The sequence below is a fragment of the Lipotes vexillifer genome, unplaced genomic scaffold (genome assembly GCF_000442215.2).
Source record: "Lipotes vexillifer unplaced genomic scaffold, Lipotes_vexillifer_v1.1 scaffold687, whole genome shotgun sequence".
Classification (NCBI taxonomy): Eukaryota; Metazoa; Chordata; class Mammalia; order Artiodactyla; family Lipotidae; genus Lipotes; species Lipotes vexillifer.
The window spans coordinates 1,298,414-1,318,468 of NW_006782674.1; the positions used below are offsets into that span (position 1 = coordinate 1,298,414).

Genomic DNA, 20,055 nt, shown 5'->3' on the forward strand with positions numbered 1-20,055 from the left:
AAGACGCAGGCATCCACCAGGACCAGACAACTGTGAAACCAGGGCTGGGGTGGGATGGACTCAAGAATTGCTTATCTTTTTGAATCTTTTCTTTCCTTCTCTATATAAAACTCTAATGTAATAAGTAATGACTGAAGATACCTATTTTTTTTTTGCTATATATAAGTAAATTAATACTTATTCAATTCAGAGAATCAGGTAAACACAGAAATTGTTTAAAAAATATAAGGAAAAAAAGAAAGAAAAAAACAACAACCCACAATCCTATACCAAGCTTTCTGTCTGGGCAGATACACAAATATTAAAGAGCATGCTGGCTTTTATTCTACTAAACATCACATTGCAAACTAGTCCCATGATATTAAATAATTTTTTAAAACTTTAAAGAAAAAAAAATCAAGATTGACATACTGTTTCTTTGGACGTGTTAATATGTTCAATCAATGACAGGCAAGTCTTGTTCTGAAGTCAGAGTATGTTCTGAACTTTATCTAAGATGACTTTTTCTCCCTTGTTTCTAAGTTACTGAAAGGAGACCCTTCCTGTGCTCCACAAGCTCAGATCAGACCTCCCAAAACAAAAGTGCCCTGTCTGGTTAGAACCTTTAGGCCTTATAATAAAACCTCCACAGTGACACGGTGGCAATGTGAAACACTAATACTTCATCATGGTAACGGGGAGAGGAGGAAAAGGTGTGTCCCCCTTCCCCAAATACCAACCAGCATCTTTTGTGCCCAGGTAACAGATGTGTCTATCAACAGCGGTCAAACTGAACACTCCGCACTTTTCCCCTTAATGAGAGAGAGGGAAATAAGAATTCCAGATCAAACTGAGATGAGCGTGAGGCAATGCCAGATCAGTAAAAAGTATACTCTGGGGGAGGCATAACCTGACAATAGTGTCAAATCACATCACTACTCTGCCCACAGGCAGGACGAGCTCTAAACCCCCAAACTAGGTTATGCTCACGTGACAAACTTTTTTCAACTTCCAACAATGTCTATACTACAAACCTGGGAAACAGCTCCCAAAGCCTTGTATCAAACTGTGGACACTTTAACAACCCCTTAATACACAAGCAGCCTATTACACTTGCTTGTGTCCTGTCTTCAGTGACATGGGGACAGGAATATCTTTTGTACACCTTCTCTAGGATGACAGACATTAATAGAAATGCATGGATGGATTTACGGCTGGCATGGATCAATTTCCAGTTACTTTACAATTATTGATTAGGGAAGTCAAACAGGCTTTGCTACTTGCCAGACAAAAAGCTAAACCTACCCTCCCCCCTTCATAAATCCTGAGAAAAAGCCAAAGAAGCATGAACACTGATGTATTTGGAAACAAAGCATGCCGAGACAAGATTATAACCAACTCAAAGCTGAGAATCAAGTAACAAATGTATCTCCAGAACAGAGCCTGAGAAACTGGCAGTCTTGGCAAGTCACCCTCACTGGCAGCAGCATAACCTTTGCTGTGATCAGAATTGAAGGGAGGCTTTTTCGCTTCAAGTAAAAGATTTCTGTCAGGGTGAACATATTTTAATCCACCACATGCATTTGTCCCATGTCATTTACAAGGACAAAACCTGACTACTTTCAAGAGGCTGCTTTTGCTGTGTCACTGTACAGGCCTGTGTACATGTTCCCAAGGCTCGTTGAAAGAATTAAAAACTCAGAGGAGGGAGGAGAAGAAGAGTGGGGAAGCAACGTCACACACGCAGAGCATATGCAGAGCTGAAGATATACCTTGGAAATGGTGATCTCCAAGATGGAGGAGATACATGGTGAAAATATGCTGCAGGAGGGCTGTCGTTTAGAACTTGTTCTTTTTGGTGCCTTCAGGGTTAGAACTGAGCCCGTTTCTTTAAAATATATTAAGTTCTTCAAGGAGTTAAAAGAAAAAGTTTGAAGCACCAATACATTCTCCGACCCCCATGCATGACAGGAACATTCCAAAAATGTCACTGTCCATGGGCCGCAAATTTAACACGGGGGTTGATGTTAGGAAAGGAAGAAAAATTATGTCAGGAATGGGCAAGGCAGAGATACAATGGTCATATTAAAAATCAACAAATGATTTTTAATGAGTTAAAGAAACAAATGGGAAATAAATGGAAAATGAAGTAAGCATTTGAAAAGACGAATCTTTGAACTTAGAGGTAGCAAAAGGGTTTACTATAACCCAGAAATTTAAGGCATTTAACAGAGAAATTTAACACAGAAAGGCACTTAACAGCCATTTTTTAAAGTCATAAAGTAGATCAATTTGTGTCTCTTAATTTGATTGTATATATATATTTTTTAAATGATATCAATTTAAGTCTATTTTCCTAACAATGGTCTGATTTTTCATTCTAAGCCAATAAACACATATTAGCAAAAAAATCCCATCTTCTTATATCCAAGAAAAGGACACCTCCCATTTTGACCCTTTCAATATACAGTGACTGCTAACAGCATTTATACTGTGACTATGATTAAATCGCTTCTACTAATCAGAATAAGTTTTCAATAACAAGAATCCAATTTAACCAAGGAAATACAGGCTTTCAACTTTTTCTTTTTTTAAATGGACTGTTTTTAATAACTAAAGAAAATTAAAATAGATGTGACTCTTGGAATTGGTAACCCATTCATAAAACAAAATTACTTTATGAAAAGTCAATTTATAAGTATATACAACTTTGCATTCTCTAAGAACTCCTGTATTTATATATTTACTCATTGAGGTAACAGACTTGAAAGAAAATTACATTCACAACCTTGTCCTCATTTTAAACAAATGGAAACAAAAGGCATAAAGAAGAAAAACAATTTGCCTAAAATTACATGGAGTAGTAACTGGGCGCGTGGGGCAGGGGAGGTGCGGATGGAAGGATATTTCAGATAAAATTACTGTTCAAAAAACTGGAGAAAAATAGTAAAACAGTTTACTCTCTAATAATTTTTAGTGATACAACTTGGATGCCTGCTACATTTCAAAAACATGGAATTTACACAGATGTTGGCAAGAGCATTTAAGTTGTTTTAGTTTTGGTTCATATAAAGAAAATATCCAAAACAATTATTCCTTCACCCACAATATAGAATATTAATCTATATGTCTGAATGAAACTCTTCACCTCTTTGCGTCCATCCTTCTTTCATCTTTCTAAAACTCTAGCAATGACAGCAAGAATTCATTAATTGAAGTTAACACAGTACCTGTCTTGATCCTACTGTTTGCAAATCATGTTTAAAATGTTTTAAGACATGACAACTACATAAGTGCAATATATGACCCTAGAATATACCCTGTTCCAGGAAGAAAATTTGCTATAAGGAACATTATTGGAATCTTGGTTAAAAGTTAAAGTATTACATCAATGTTAAATTTTTTGACTTTGACAACTGTACTTGGTAATGTAAGAAACACTAATTTTTTACGGGTAGAAATACTAAGGGGGCTAATTGGCATGATGTCTGCAACCCACGCTCCAATGATTCAGAAAAATGTGTGTATGTGTGCGCGCACAGATATGCGTGTGTGTAGACTTTATAAGAAAAACCTGTGGAATATCATCACTCTGAATGTTCCCAAAGTTCAATGAAAACACAAACCACAAAACTGACTGAATCCACTGCATGAGTGAAGTAGACATTGTTAACGTATATTACATTTACTCTTAAAAATAATCTACTGCAGCAAGGGACTTCCCTGGTGGCACAGTGGTTAAGAATCCGCCTGCCAATTCAGGGGACACAGGTTCAAGCCCTGGTCCAGGAAGATCCCACGTGCCACGGAGCAACTAAGCCTGTGAGCCACAACTACTGAGCCTGCGCTCGAGCCCGCAAGCCACAACTACTGAAGCCCAGGCACCTAGAGCCCGTGCTCCTCAACAAGAGAAGCCACCGCAACGAGAAGCCCGTGCACCTCAATGAAGAGTAGCCCCTGCTCTCCGCAACTAGAAAAAGCCCACGCATAGCAACAAAGACCCAACGCAGCCAGAGATCAATTAATTAATTTAAAAACAATTATAATCTACTGCAGCAAGCCTATCTCTATTCCCCTCAACAAGCATCCTGCCAGACTAATGCATGTTTATTATCCAAAGTAGAAAATAACCTAATCATCTCTCACCTCCCCTGAAAATAAAAAGTTTACACTGCACATAAAAAAAGGAAAGTTTCTGGGCTTCCCTAGTGGCACAGTGGTTGAGAGTCCGCCTGCCGATGCAAGGGACACGGGTTCGTGCCCCGGTCCGGGAAGATCCCACATGCTGTGGAGCGGCTGGGCCCGTGAGCCATGGCCGCTGACCCTGTACGTCCAGAACCTGTGCTCCGCAACGGGAGAGGCCACAACAGTGAGAGGCCCGCGTACCGCAAAAAAAAAAGGAAAGTTTCTGCCTTTATACTTCGGTGTTCTGAGGGCAAGAGAATGAATAACTGCTATAAACCAGGTCCTTTTGTATCTCTATCAATCTCTCCCAAAACAGAACAGACCATAACAAACTTTTTTTTTAATAAGTCCACTCAAAATAGACTTTATAAAAGTATACAGTTAACACTTCATTATTCTTTGCAATGTAGAGATTCATACGAGAGAATTTTTTTGGAATACTGAAATTTACCTGAAGTGCCAAAAGCTTTTTCAATTCACAACAGTTTAGATGGAAGCTTTAGTTCTAATATGTATTACTACATTCCTTGCTTTTAAACAGGTTATTCTTAGCCCCTGATAGTGTTATGATTATGAATGCATTATTTCACTGGGCAGTAACACACAAGGCCTATGAGAGTGGCCAGGGCTGCCTGCCTCTATGTTGAGTAGGCCCATCACGTTACGATGTTTTGTAGCCCTGTGTGTGCTCATCATATGTGTGATTTTTGGATGCCTATTTTTGTTTATGTCTGTGGTAATTTCTGTTTTGTCCATGCGCCTGTGCATAAAAGCCCCTCACCCTTTCTAATACAGTGGGCCCAATCCACTATAGGCTAAAAACATAATAATAACGGAATTTGCTAAATTGTGTGCCAAATAACATCACCTAGGCAGTAGGGATCCAATTTGTAGCTCTGGCTCTATCTTTGTGCAACCTTTGGGTTTACAATCTTTTTGAAACAGAAACAATAGATGTCCTACCCATATCAAACATTTATTAACACCAAGTAAGCTGCTGGACTTGAAAGCTCTTAGTTAAATGAGGAATACTAGAAACAAGTACCAACTGTTTTTGTTGTGATGCTGGTTATTAATATAGGCCATGAGCATTATGGCACTACCTAGAAACACTCTGTGACTCATTTCGATTTCGGAGTTATGATTCCAGGCCAACTAGCTGTGTTCCTGAGATCAGATAGGCTAAGGAAACTGTAAAAGGATCAACATTTAATGTCTAAGCAAAAAATGTATACAAATAGGTTTATAATAAACTCCAATAAAACTGGCCCCGTGACACTGATTGGTGTTCTTTCTTATCAAGAGAATATTCAACATGAATCTGGAATTAAATTTACAGTCAGTGTTTTAAGCAGGCAGAGGAAATTTAAACACACAGCTAAGTACAGAACCTTGCAGCCACTTGTTGTAAAAGATGGAAGAACGGGGAGAAGTTTGCTAGAAAACTCCTCTAAACTTTTAATCTCATCAACAAATTTCTATGACAATGAAGACATCTGATAAGTTTACCACAAGTAATCATAAATTATTGGTGCTGATCATTCCATTTTATTTTTTTGAAAACAGCTTGGTGGCTGAGTAAATCATATTCTGCCTGGGGCTATGTAGCTTACCTCGCATTATTTCAGAATCATCTAAAATGACTCATTTTTCTATTAAAATGATGAATGAGCTAAATGAGGTATGTAATAAATACTGCAGGTTTGTAAACAGATTCCTGCTCTCTGGAGAATGGAGGCCTTATTTCATTTGGTAATTCTGCCCCTTGATATTTTCAGAAGAAGTCATCCTTAAAATATAGTTAGTAAAGAAAATCGTGGCGAGTGTCACATTGGAACAAAATGTTGAATGTCTTTATGGTGAAGGGAATAACCCCAGGCTACATGACAATAAACCCTCCCACCCCCCAAAGCAGGGCACAGTTCAAAACATCAAGAAACACAGAAAGAACATAACTCAATCCCATTTAGGAATCATATCTAAGCAACAAAAGCAGGGATACATAAAAGAAATAAATACAGAGCCACTCAAGGATGTTCTTCAGCATTGTGAAGAATTTAATGTCCAATAAACAAAAATGAAGCAGACCTCACTGCACATGGTATGTCACCTAGTAAACATTACTGCTCTTCAATTTACTACTGAATTCACTAAACCAGAGGTCCATGCACCACAGGCTGAAAGCAATTCTCCAAGGCTATATCAAAACTGACAGTTCTGGGACCTCCCCGGTGGCACAGTGGTTGAGAATCTGCCTGCCAATGCCAATGCAATCTGTTAAACTTTTAATCTGTTACAGGTTAAAGCAAACACTGAGGGCCATAATTCTTAGCCTCTTCAGTAGGAGATGAGATTATGATGTCAGTTCAATAAAATTCCAAGGCCCTAATGACAGTTCATCGCAGACCAGGCAGTGAAGCAAATAAGTTAACAATAAATGCCAGGGCATTGTAAACAGATGGAATTATAACCAGCCCTTTGCACCTTAGCTACCTAAGGATTTTTATTCAATGCTCTCCATACCTCACCTTGACACCCATAATGACCCAACTGATGAGATGCCAATAAGCTATTTATGGCAGGGATACAACATATGACACCACTCAACAGGTGTTGCCCTGAGCCAACTTGCAAGAAATTTGCAAGAAATTTGATGATTTTTTTTTTTTTTTTTGGCGGTACGCGGGCCTCTCACTGCTGTGGCCTCTCCCTTTGCGGAGCACAAGCTCTGGACACGCAGGCTTAGCCGCCATGGCTCACGGGCCTAGCCGCTCCGCAGCATGTGGGATCTTCCCGGACTGGGGCATGAACCCATGTCCTCTGCATCGGCAGGCGGACTCTCAACCACTGCACCACCAGGGAAGCCCTTGATGAATTTTTAAAGTGCATTCAGAATGACAACAGACAGCACACTCTAAGCAGAGTTGTTCCTCATAGCTGTCTTTAAATACAACTACTTGTTGGCAAGAACATCAACAGCATTATACTCAACTCTTCTCTAATCACTTTGTCAACAGGTCACACAGACTGAGATAGTTCCTTCAAAAAAAGCAACACCAGCAAATTGCAGTCACCTCTACATTGTGTTCACTGGACAGACTCACCAACCTCGACAGTGAAATTTAATCTCCATTCTGAAAAGAACGCTCAGCCATTCTCTCCTCTAGGCCCCTCAATATCTGTTTAGCATGACATCAGGTTTCTCTAAGGCTATTTGGTAATGTTAAGATCCTAGGTATTCCTGCAAATCTTGGTGAGGAAGGGGTCTGACTACATACATTTGAGAAATACATTCATCTGGTTAAGATTTCGTTATACGAGCAATACTGAAATCTGCAACAGCAGTCCTATTCTTTCCGGGCTCTGAACGTAAAGACGAGGTTGGCATACTGAGACAAAACTTGTTTCTCTTTTTCTACTACTGTGGCAAACAAACATACCAGAAGGTACCCTGCCACTCCATGGAATATTTGACTAAAAGTATCTTCACAGGGCTGTATGCATTCCAGCTGACAACAGTAATGCTGCCGTAACACGCACAGGAGGTAAAGAGCACACAAGGTAACAAAGTACATAAAGGGAGAAGATAGGATACGGATGCTTTGTCCTGGAAACTATAATGGCCTACTGAATCCAAACATTTACACAGAAGGCAAAATGATGCTGTACGCCTCTGCCCCTACCTGTCTTGAGGGCCGCTGCCCTTTACGTTTCCTGGTAAGATAGGAACTGAGCAAGAGACAGGAAGAATGCACTTGCAGATGGATCCTAGGTCCCATTCTCACCAATAACATTGAGGAAAATACTTTATGCCTAAATGGCTTAAATCTCTGACATAAAGCAGAAATTCTATATTTAAGTAGTCCTCGAAAGTGAAAGCTCAAAATCATTAACTTCATTTTTGGCATTCAAAGCAAATTAATATGCCATGCATGTCAGAACAATTGGGGATTTGTGTCTATAGCAAGAAAACCAGCCCAGGGCATATATAACCAGAGGGAGTGTATTAATAGAGATTATAACTGAACTACTAAATTGCACCCCAAAAATATAACTTTTTTTTTTTTAATGGCTGCATTGGGTCTTCGCTGCTGTGCACAGGCTTTCACTAGTTGCAGCGAGTGGGGGCTACTCTTCGTTGTGGTGTGCAGGCTTCTCATTGCTGTGGCTTCTCTTGTTGCGGAGCACGGGCTCTAGGCATGCAGGCTTCAGGAGTTGTGGCACGTGGGCTCTAGAGCGCAAGCTCAGTAGTTGTGGTACATGGGCTTAGCTGCTCCTCGGCATGTGGGATCTTCCCGGACCAGGGATTGAACCCGTGTCCCCTGCATTGGCAGGTGGATTCTTAATCACTGCACCACCAGGGAAGTCCAAAATAGCAAACTTTTTTTTTTTTTCATTTTCACTGAGAACTTTATTGAACAACGTATTCACCATTTTGTTCCACTACCTTCTGCCATTTTTCAGGCAACTTCATAATTCCATCTCTCCAAAACTTTTTAAAGAACCATTCTAGGTGCCTTTTACAGTCTTCAGGGAATTGAAATTTTTTGCATTAAGAGAATTTTGTAAAGACCGGAGTAAATGGGAATCCAAAGGTGCAATGTGTGGTGAATACGGTGGATGAATCAGAACTTCCCAGCCAAGCTGTAACAGTTTTTTGCCTGGTCATCAAAGAAACATGTGGCCTTGCGGTATTCTGATGGAAGATTATGTGTCTTCTGTTGACTAATTCCAGACGCTTTTCGTCGAGTGCTGCTTTCAGTTGGTCTAATTGGGAGCAGTACTTGTTGGAATTAATTGTTTGGTGTTCCGAAAGGAGCTCATAATAAAGGACTTCCTTCCATCCCACCATATACACATCACTTCTTTGGATGAAGACCGGCCTTTGGTGAGGTTGGTGGTGGTTCATTTCACTTGCCCCACGATCTCTTCTGTCCCATATTATTGTACAGTATTCACTTTTCATCGCCCATCACAATTTGTTTTAAAAACAGAACATTTTTGTTACATTTAAGTACCGAATAGCATGAGGAAATATAGTCAAGAACGTTTTTTTCGCTTAACTTATGTGGAACCCTAACATCAAAGCGATTCACATAATCAAGCTGCTGCAAATGATTTTCAGCGCAAAATAGCAAACATTTTTAAAAAGGATTTTTAAGCGCCCAACAAAAGAACCCAGGATAACCAGTGCTACACTGCAACTTCATTTACCTGGTTAATTTTAATGATACTAAAAGCCCCAAGTGATCACCCTTACCTTTCTTCAACACAGAACTTTTGAGCATGAACTATGTTGATCATTTCAAAATTACAACCCCAAGTGTATTCTCTGCCCTTAGGCAGAACCTCACTTATAGTTGGGCAGCAGTGGTATTCTTACCTATTTCCTTTAATTTAGTCATTTTCCTCCAGACCCCAAATTCAAAACCTTTTTCTCTTTACCATGAAATTTCAACTGTCACAGTTTGAAGCACAAACAAAACACAGAACTGAAAAGCACACAGCACAAAATTAATCAATTCTTCTTCTTGACTGCTTCACTGGAGCATTTCAGACAAAAGGGAAACTGGGGATGAAAAGTGACATTTTGGTGAAACAGCAGCTTAAATTTGCAAAAACTGAATTTATGCATCCAATTACCCTAATTTTTTTGTGTTATTTTTTCTAAACACTATGAGGTATTACAAATTCAAAAATTATAACAAGTAGAAAAAAAAATCCAAGTTACAAATGACCTTCCCCACACACCCTATACTTGACTGGAGATGGAGACTAAGGAAAAGCAACCGAATCTAATTCATCTTTGCATCCCCAGCAACTGACATCACATAGCACACAGTAGGTGGCTTATAAATTTGTGATGAAGGGGAACACAGAAGAGGATGATCTCTGTTTCCATTCATTCCCTCTTCTATTCCATCCTTCACACTTGACTAAAGAGAGCTATCAAAATGCCCGCATTTGCCACTGCATTTCAAACCTTTGCGTGTATGTAGTCCATGGTTCTTTGGGCTGCATACAAGCTCCTCATGACCTTAGCCCTGCTAACAACTTCTGCCTCATCCCTCAACACTCCTTACCCTGTACTTCCCACTCAGCAACTCCTTGTCGTAACCCAGTGTCCCCAGGCTTCCATGCTTCTACCTGCAATACTGTAGGTTGGACCATCCCTACTCCTCAACCATACAGGCAATTCCTACTCGTATTTCAAGATTCCACTAGGGCACCACTTCCCTAGGAAATCTTTTCTTGTCTTCCCCACTTCCTCTCCTCCCATTTCTACAACCTGAGTAAATTCAATTCTTCATTTATTAAATCAGCAAAGCATTTATTGACTCTTTACTCTTTACCAGGCACCAGTATACACCAGGCTCTCAAATGTGTGAAAGAACGAATGCAGACAGCAATGGGTTAAATGAAAGTAAATCCCTGCTTTCACTTAAGTGAGGATTCTCACAAGGATATAAGTAGCATGGCTCTATCACAGACTCAGCACCTTTTTTTTTTAAATGATTCTTTTTTTTTTTAATGTGGACCATTTTTAAAGTCTTTATTGAATTTGTTACAATATTGCTTCCGTTTTATGTTTTGTTTTTTAGCCTGGCTTTAAGCCACACACCCCCACATTAGAAGGTGAAGTCTTAACCACTGGACCTTCAGGGAAGTCCCAGACTTAGCGCTTCTTAACATTATTTTTTGTGTATCTGTCTCCCACATTGCACTAATTCCTTATGGATTTTGTCTTTTTCGTTTATACATCCTTAGTATCCAGCACCGTGTTTTTCATACAGTAAGCACTCAATAAAATATCGGTCCAAAAAGCGAAGGAGGGCTTCCCTGGATTTCACATTTAAGCTCCAGAATATTTAAGTAAATATTTCCTTAAGTAAGTAAATTGTGGCTTCAAGTTTAGATTAAAAAAGAAAAAAATACTACACAGTTCTGTGGTTATAACAAGAAATGACTAATGTTAAACCAGCATTGTTTAGTAAGACAGAGTGAGTCAAAATTTTAATTAACATTTTAAAAAGAAATCAAATGTAACTGCAAAGTCAAATAAACACAACCCCCTACTCTTTAATTTTTAAAAAAATCTAATGACACAGCAAATATTAGATTTAGATGTAGGAGATCTCAAAGATACACAAATGTCAAGTCACATTAACTTTACAGGTTTCCTGGCTCTGTCCTTTTAATTAGTCTTCATTCTTTACAGAGTTGCTTTCCTGCTCCTAAGCCACAATCCTTTCATGTGAATTTTAGTTAACATTTTCATGTGGATACAGTTATCAGTAAACTGCCTTTCCAAAACCTCTGGGTAGAAACAGCTGATGAAAATATTGGTACCAGTCAGTGAGAGGTACAGTGAGGGACTGGTATACTCTTCTTGAATCAAGAGCACCAGCTAACGCAATTCTTCCAAAGTGCCAGCTTTTCATCTGATCCTATTTTAAAACTTCAGCAACAGGGCCATCATGACTTTGCCCTTCAAAGAGCTTCAATAAAGCTAGCTGCTACAACAACTGTGGGGGAAAAAAGCCTGGACTTACATCTAAGGAGACAGCAATCTAAATGTCAACTGTTCGTGGGTGGAGAATGGGAAGGGGGAGGAGAAGTTTCATCTCACAGCACTAACATTACATCAGTTTTGTTCCCCCTAGTTCTACTGAAAGACAGCCTTCCAATTCCTTCAAATGTGTGAAATCCAACCTTTATCTTCTTGCTGGCTGCAATATTTGGGTACTAAATAAAGAGGAACAAATCAATGTTTGGCCATCACTCAAAAGAGTCCCACATATTAGGGTTAAGAATGGCAGCCATGGGGGTCCAGCACTCAGAGCAGAACAGTTCTTAGGGTGACACTCACAAGAGTCATGGGTTCTGAGGATGCCCACTCCCACAGCTGGGGATCAAGGCACTAACAGACAATACAGACTTGAAGTCATGTTCCACAGCACACGTTATACAGGATGGTGGGATGAAGGACCTGAAACCTGGACTATTTACGTGGCAGGAGGGGGCGGAGGAAGAGAAAGAACCTTATGCTCCCTAAACATTAACTATACATACAACAATGCTATTTCCTTGGTAATTTTTTCTAAGGTTTAAATATGGTAAAATACACATGATAGAAAATTTACCACTGTAACCATTCAGAAGTGTTAAGTTCCAGAGTGTAAAGTACATTCACACTGGTACACAACCAACCTCCACAACTCTTCTCATCTTGCAAAACTGAGATTCCATACCCATTAAAAAGATCCAGGTGGCTCTGCAGCGCAACGGGTAGCGCACTGGACTTCTAGTGACGACAAAGCTCTCCATTCCTCCCTCTGCTCAGCCCCTTGCAACCACCCTGCCGTCTTCCGTCTCTAAATCTGAATACTCTAGATGCCTCATATAAGGACAGTAATACAGTATTTATCTTTTTGTGACTGGCTTATTTCACTTAGTATAATATCCCTAGGGTTCATCTATGTTGCATTATGTGTTCGAATTTCCTTCCTTTTTAAGGCTGAATGGCACTCCACTGTATGTATATAACACGTTTTTCTTTATGCATTCATCTGCTGATGGACACTTGGACTGCTTCCACCTTTTGGCTATTATGAATAATGCTGCGATGGACATGGGTGTACAAATATCTCTTTGAGGTCCTGCTTTTAATTCTTTTGGATAAAAACCCGGAAGAGTGGATTGCTGAATCATAGGGTGATTCTAGTTTTAATCTTTTTGAGGAACCACCATACTATTTTCCAAAGTGGCTGTACCGTTTTACATTCCCAGAAATCCTTGCCAATACTTTTTATTGTCTGTTTTTTTTTAAATAGTAGCCATCCTAATGGATATGAGGTGGTTCCTTAGTGACTTTTACATTTTCTAAATTTTCTATAATATCCCTGTATTATGTTAATAATTAGAGGAAAATTCAGTGAAATACATTCAACCATTAAATGTGATCATGCAAATACATACTGGTATAGAAAGACCTTTATCATATAGTCTACATTTTTTTAATTTGAAGGTTACTGTAAGAGTTATATAAAACTATATATACTACTATCTATGTTTGGAGAAATACAAATATACATATTAATATAAATATTTTATACAGACTCAGTAATATGAAAAGGAATATAAAACAATAAACCAGAATGTTAACAGTAATTATCTCTGGATAATGGTAATCTAACTCATCTAATTATTTCTGTATTTATTTTCTGATCTTTACCCAATGAACATGCATGTCTCCTACAATAATGAATAACAACAATAAAGGGGGTAATTTGGTAAATAAGTTGGGAGTCACCAGGTACCTACATTGCTGTAGGCAACTATGTTGCTGTGGCCATGAACTATCACTTAAATGTCTGAGAATGCTCAAGCCAGGACGGGAACCTCTGAATCAGCTATAATACTATTACATAAATTCTACTTTTAGTCTCAACATGCTTTGAGGGCTCTGTTTAGCCAATATTATGATAGATGCTGAAATTCAGGAGTTCTGAGTACAGTAATTTGACACCCATACCCTACAACCCCTGAATCAGTAAAGAAGACACCTACAAAACAGAATATACAATGCCAGCTTCTTATGCTTAACCTGAAAACAATAAAACAGACAAGGAAATAGAGAGGATTTATAAGGTACAAGGAAAAAATGTGAAGACATACTGCTCCAACCCAACTACATTACATAATATTCTATTTACTGTTAGTTAAGAAATTTTTTTATACTTTCACATTTCTTGTGAAAACTCTCCTTTTTTATGCCATCTCAAGTGCCTGTGTGTGCATTTAATGAGTTTTTTGAAAAATCCCAATCTGCTTATCTCTCTGAACTAAAAGAACAAGGCAATATATTCAATTTTAGGCCAAGAAAAGTAGAGAAAAGAGTGCTTCAAAGAGAAGAGGCAAAAGCTGGGGCACAAAGAAAAATGCCAACCAAGGAGTCTTCCGCCCACTAGAAACCGAGAAGCTTGCTCCCCAACCATCCTCCACCATAAGCACTGTTAACACTCTCCACTCGATCCCTGGCCCTCAAATTGGGAGGCTGTAAAATATGTGGGAATGACCCTTCAACACACTGGCCTGTTTTCAACTTCCTCAAAACAATCCTCAAACTTGGGAGCACAGCGGATGTCATGACTGAATTACTCAACACCTAACGTCTTTAATTCTGAAATTATCCCCCATTCACAACGAATGACTTTCCTTCCACATCTCTTGGCCTCAGTCCCACTCAATGTGTGTGTCCTCATGATGGCACCAACCAGTCCCTTGACTTTCCTTTCTTAGTCCATCATCTCTGCTCTGGCTTCACTGCCTACCCATTCAGCCTGGATCCTGGATTAGTCACTGAAGAAATGGATTCATCACACATTGGCTTACTTGTATCTTCTCTATTGGCGTCTGGTCATAAGTTAGCCTCTCAAAGGAAGGACCAAGGGAAAAGAACAGGAGAGAAACTGACTCTTTTCTTATATTGTTAATGATCCTCAGCTGCCTGAACTAGGGACATCCCCCTGAGTCTTGCATCCCAAGTTCTCCATTATATAGTTACATTTTATCTTTCCAATGAGTTCCCAGCCATATTCCAATGAGCACTAAAGCTTCTGAGAAGTTAGAGAAGTGATATGAGGGTTTCTAAGAAGGCTAAAGTGAGGGCTGAGTAGTCAGGACCCCAGGCTTCACCCAGAACAGCTGCACTTTTATTTAACAATGGGAAGTTGTTAAATCAATCATGTTGCATGCAGAAAACACTATTGTTCAGCCATTAAAAACTACATTTCGGTGATATAAAGAAAATGTTCATGATGCTAAACACTATGTACAGCACTATTCAAAGTCCTCAACAGGTAACAGACCCAGGAATAAGAATTGTCTAGAGGGAAACACCCTGGTGTAAACCGTGGTTACATGAGAATGATAGATTTATGGATGCCTCTTAAATTTTCTTCTACTAATAATCATTTTTAAACATGTTTATGTAATCGTTTTTTAAAATTAAATTTTTTAGAAATATTTTCTTTGAAAAAATTATTTCCTTTCTTGTAAAAAATGGCTCCCCTTTCTGAAGTCCAGAAAGCGACTGATCAAACCTTACTCACCTTTGGGACTTCCCTGCTGGTCCAGTGGTTAAGACTCCACACTCCCAATGCAGGGGTTGTGGGTTCAATCCCTAGTTGGGGAACTAAGATCCCACATGTCACGTGGTATGGCCCCCCAAAAAAACCAAACAAACACTTTACTCACCTTTGCTGGAGTCTTCCCAGGCTAACATTGGTGGTTGCCAGGAAGGAGAGAAACAAGCTAGGCTGCTCACCCCAGAGGTTTCAAATACAATGAAACCAAAAGCAAGGGGGATGGGAGCAAGCAAACAATTCCCTTCAGACAAGACGCCTATGTCTCCGTGTTGATCTTTTCTTCAATAATTCTCATTACACCTGCCTTAAAGTCTTTGATGGTTAATCTTAGTAAATTGTCAGCCACTTGTAAAAGGCAAAAATAAAGAAAATCTAAGCAAAGAGCACATGAATATCATCCACACTGAAAGTTGGCAAGCTTTTCCCAAACATCAGAAGTTTCCTTGTAGACAAGACCTTTCCACTAAATCTTTAATACTCACCAGGTGCTTTGCCTTAGCACGTTCCTCCTCATTTGATATCCTCTCACGAAGAATAGCTCTGGTCAACTGCTCATTGGCAAAAGCCTTCTCTGAGTCCAGTTCTTTGCTTTGCTTTAGTCTGAAAAGACAACAAAAGGTCTAACTTAGAGGAAAAAAAAGAAAGATTATAGTAATTGACATCATTTTTTTAATGAAATACATTTAAGCCACAGATTTAGTAGATGAAATCATCTTGGCCTAAAATTTATCCAAAACAGGTATATTTTCTAGTAAAACCTCAAGCAGCCTCTACCCAAGCATTTAAAATAACAGAATTCAAATACATCAAGAGGCTAATCAACCTGACTGCTGAATTTGTTTTACAAAGATCTTCTTATGTCAGCTTGAAATCTGCCCACCTAAATATTCGATCCCTGGTGCCTCCATCTGCCCTCTGGAGATAGCAGTAATACATCTAATTAAAAAGCCATCCACAAGACAAATATTTGAAGGTAAGCATCATCTTCCCATCAAAACTGACTCAACTGTTTACTGAATACACGTCAGGCAATGGGCAAGGCACTGATGTCACAGTACTGCCAAGGACCAGTCACTGCCCTCATGGACCTGACATTACGGCAGGAACTAAAAACACGGTTAAGAGATCCTTCCTCCCAGCGAATGTTCCAACAATCTTTATCTGCAAAAATGGCCAGACACTTCAATAGCAGGGCTCCTCACTTGTGGGATGACTCCAATTTGTCCCTTAGCTCCAAACTAAATGCGACACTGCAGACATGGTCCAGCAAAGTAAGACAACAGAACCTCACCTCCCAAGATTCCCACACAACACTAATTCTACTAATGAATCATCTGATTACATTAGGTCTATCAGTAACCTCATCACACAATTAGTTTACACTAAGTTACAATCCACTAAAACCCCTCCACTGTGCATGACAAGGATAAATTACTTTGGCACCCATCTTCACCATAGTGTCCGGCACATAAAGGTATTCAGCAGTCACTGAATGAGAGTACATTTTAGTCTAATCTCATGGACGAAGATTTTCTGATTGCCTTTTCTTCTTTGAGAGAATAACCCCTCTATACCATCATATCCCAAAGGTATAAGCAATGCTTTAAAAAGAAAAAGTAAGGACTTTTCTCCAGAGAACCTCATGTAGGCCGGGCCGCCAGGGAACAAACAAGGCCCCTGAGAGCTCCACCTAGTTTGCAGGAAAATATCCCACAGCAGGATTTGGAGTCAACAATGGCTAAACCCCAGGTGGTTGTAGCTCCTGTATTAATGTGTAAGCTATCTGTAAAGGCCCCTGAATTTTACCCATCAAGTTATTCTTCTAATTATACAGAATCCTATGAGGATGGTTGTGAGGATTATCCCACTTTGTCAGAATATGTTCAGGATTTTTTAAATCATCTTTCAGAGCAGCCTGGCAGTTTTGAAACTGAAATTGAACAGTTTGCGGAGACCCTGAATGGCTGGGTTACAACAGATGATGCTTTGCAAGAACTTGTGGATCTCATCCATCAACAGGCCACATCTATCCCAAATTTCTCTTCCATGGGAGCTCGCCTCTGTAATTACCTGTCCCATCATCTGACAATTAGCCCACAGAGTGACAACTTCCACCAGCTGCTACTTCAAAGATGTCGGACTGAATATGAAATTAAAGATCAAGCTGCAAAAGGGGATAAAGTGACTCGAAAATGATTCCATGCATTTGTACTCTTTCTGGGAGAACTTTATCTTAACCTGGAGATCAAAGGAACAAATGGACAGGTTACAAGGGCAGACATTCTTCAGGTCAGTCTTCGGGAGTTGCTGAATGCCCTCTTTTCTAATCCTATGGATGACAACTTAATTTCTGCAGTAAAATTACTGAAGTTGACAGGGTGAGTTTTAGAAGATGCCTGGAAGGAAAAAGGAAAGACTGATATGGAAGAAATTATTCAGAAAAGTGAAAATGTTGTCCTAGATGCAAATTGCAGCAGAGATGTAAAACAGATGCTCCTGAAGCTTGTAGAACTCCGGTCAAGTAACTGGGGTAGAGTCCATGCAACTTCAACATACAGGGAAGCAACACCTGAAAATTATCCTAATTATTTTATGAATGAGCCAACATTTTATACAGCTGATGGTGTTCCTTTCACTGCAGGTGATCCAGATTACCAAGAGAAATATCAAGAGTTACTTGAAAGAGAAGACTTTTTTCCAGATTATGAAGAAAATGGAACAGATTTATCTGGGGGTGGTCATACTTGGATGATACTGATGATAAGATGGACCCGGAGATAGAAGAAGCTTAGAAAAGTCCTGTTTGGTATCAGAGCATAAGCGAAAACAGTAAAATTAAATTTCAGCGTATCAATTTTATAAAGCAGTTTTGCTGATTTATTTTTTATTTTTTTATACAAATTTATTTATTTATTATTTATTTTTGGCTGTGTTGGGTCTTCGTTGCTGCACGCAGGCTTTCTCTAGTTGCAGTGAGCGGGGGCTACTCTTCGTTGTGGTGCTCGGGCTTCTCATTGCGGTGGCTTCTCTTGTTGCAGCACACAGGCTCTAGGTGCGAGGGCTTCAGTAGTTGTGGCACATGCGCTCAGTAGTTGTGGCTCATGGGCTCTAGAGCACAGGTACATAGGCTGAGTTGCTCCGTGGCACGTGGGATCTTCCCGGACCAGGGATCGAACCCGCGTCCCCTGCATTGGCAAGCGGATTCTTAACCACTGCGCCGCCAGGGCAGTCCCAGTTCTGCTTTATTTTTATGATCAAGGACCCCTAAAATGTAAATTGACTATAATGACTCTAGCAGCCCCATCCTTGCACATGCTCCTTTCTTTCTTTCCCACTTGCCTCTAAGCTCCACAAGGGCGAAGACCTGGTCTGGGTTTTTTTCACTGCTATATCCCCAAGTGCTTAAAGCAGTGCCTGCCCCACAAAGTAAGTGCTCAAAAATTACCTGAGTAAACGCATGAATGAATGAGTGGCATAGTTCCAACCACAGACAAAAATGGAAAACAAGTTCCAGAAAACAGAAGACTGCGGAATTTACAAAACTAGACACAAACTGAGCCCTACAAAGGCCAAGCCACCATGACGTTAAGCGTCCCAAGTGTGATGATCCCAGACCACACTAATCTAAAACAGAAGGGCGTTTTACATTCCACAACATTTCAGAGCCTCTGAAATACCTAACTCTGTGTGTGTGTGTGTTTTACACACACACACACACACAGAGTTATTAATAAACACTAGTGCAAGGCTTTGGAAGGTTCCCTGAAAAATCACCTTTGCAATTTTAGAAAAAATATTTAGAAAATTTTAGAAGAAAGTTTTGCTTTCTTTCAATACCTAATACATCTAACTATGCTTGACTCTTGGCTGAAGAGAGATTGCAAGGGGCACAAATTGACCAAAAAGGGATTTTCCTTTCTTGATTCTTACAGTTACTTTCATTTATCCTTACAAATAGACCTGTACAAATTCTCAAATAGTTCTAAAGGAATAGCTGAAAATAAAACGAAAAGAAGAAAGGTCTGTGTGTGACTGTTTATGAAACAGAATTTTGTATCTTTAAGTCTGACAGCAGATCCCAGAACAAATTATCATTACCTACCAGCAACTCAGTGGTACAATCTAGTAAACCTCAGTTTTCTCAGCCCTAAAATGTGAAGGTTGAGCTTTACAGTCTAAGGTCCCTTGCAGTTAAAAGTTTTACAAACATCATATATTAAATGTATTACTCTCCATTCCAAATTTTCTTGAGAAATGTAGAGTCAGGGGATAAATGAAACGAAGGAGTATTATCTCCAAATTTTCTAATTTTCACTCAATGAGCACTTATATTTCTAGTCTCACCCTTAGAGTTTCCAAGTACTTGATTAAAAACTGTACACTAGATAGAAGTAAATGGGATTCACAAATTCATTCAGTATATAATTATTGGTGACAGGCACTATTCTGATTACTGAGAATAAAATGGTGAGCAAAAGAGACACCTACCCTCATGAAGCTTCAACTCTGACAAATTCATTATTTTTAAAAAGTGAGGGTGCCATAAAACTATATGGGTAGGAGCTGATATCGTAACTGAAATCTAAGAAACATAAAATGAGCAACACCAGGAAGGAAAAACTGTCTTAGAGGAACATCAGTCAGTTCCAGAGGCACTGAGCAATTATTTTCTGTAGTTAAACTTCTGTACTGCATTCTCAGATACCAAAGGCTGGGTCCCCTAGACACTAAGAGCTCTCTT

At 39.4% G+C, this 20,055-nt stretch overlaps 1 protein-coding gene and 1 pseudogene across 1 annotated transcript in view; one reads left to right on the forward strand and one right to left on the reverse strand.

Annotated features, from left to right (window-relative positions):
* Nucleotides 1–20,055, reverse strand: part of CHCHD3 (coiled-coil-helix-coiled-coil-helix domain containing 3) — a 289,976-nt gene that overhangs the window by 170,983 nt on the left and 98,938 nt on the right. Inside the window, exon 4 of the mRNA XM_007455359.1 lies at nucleotides 15,797–15,914. Within this exon, the coding sequence (XP_007455421.1) occupies nucleotides 15,797–15,914 (118 nt within the window). The remainder of the gene's footprint in view (nucleotides 1–15,796; nucleotides 15,915–20,055) is intronic.
* Nucleotides 16,968–18,147, forward strand: LOC103076548 (polyadenylate-binding protein-interacting protein 1 pseudogene; annotated as a pseudogene).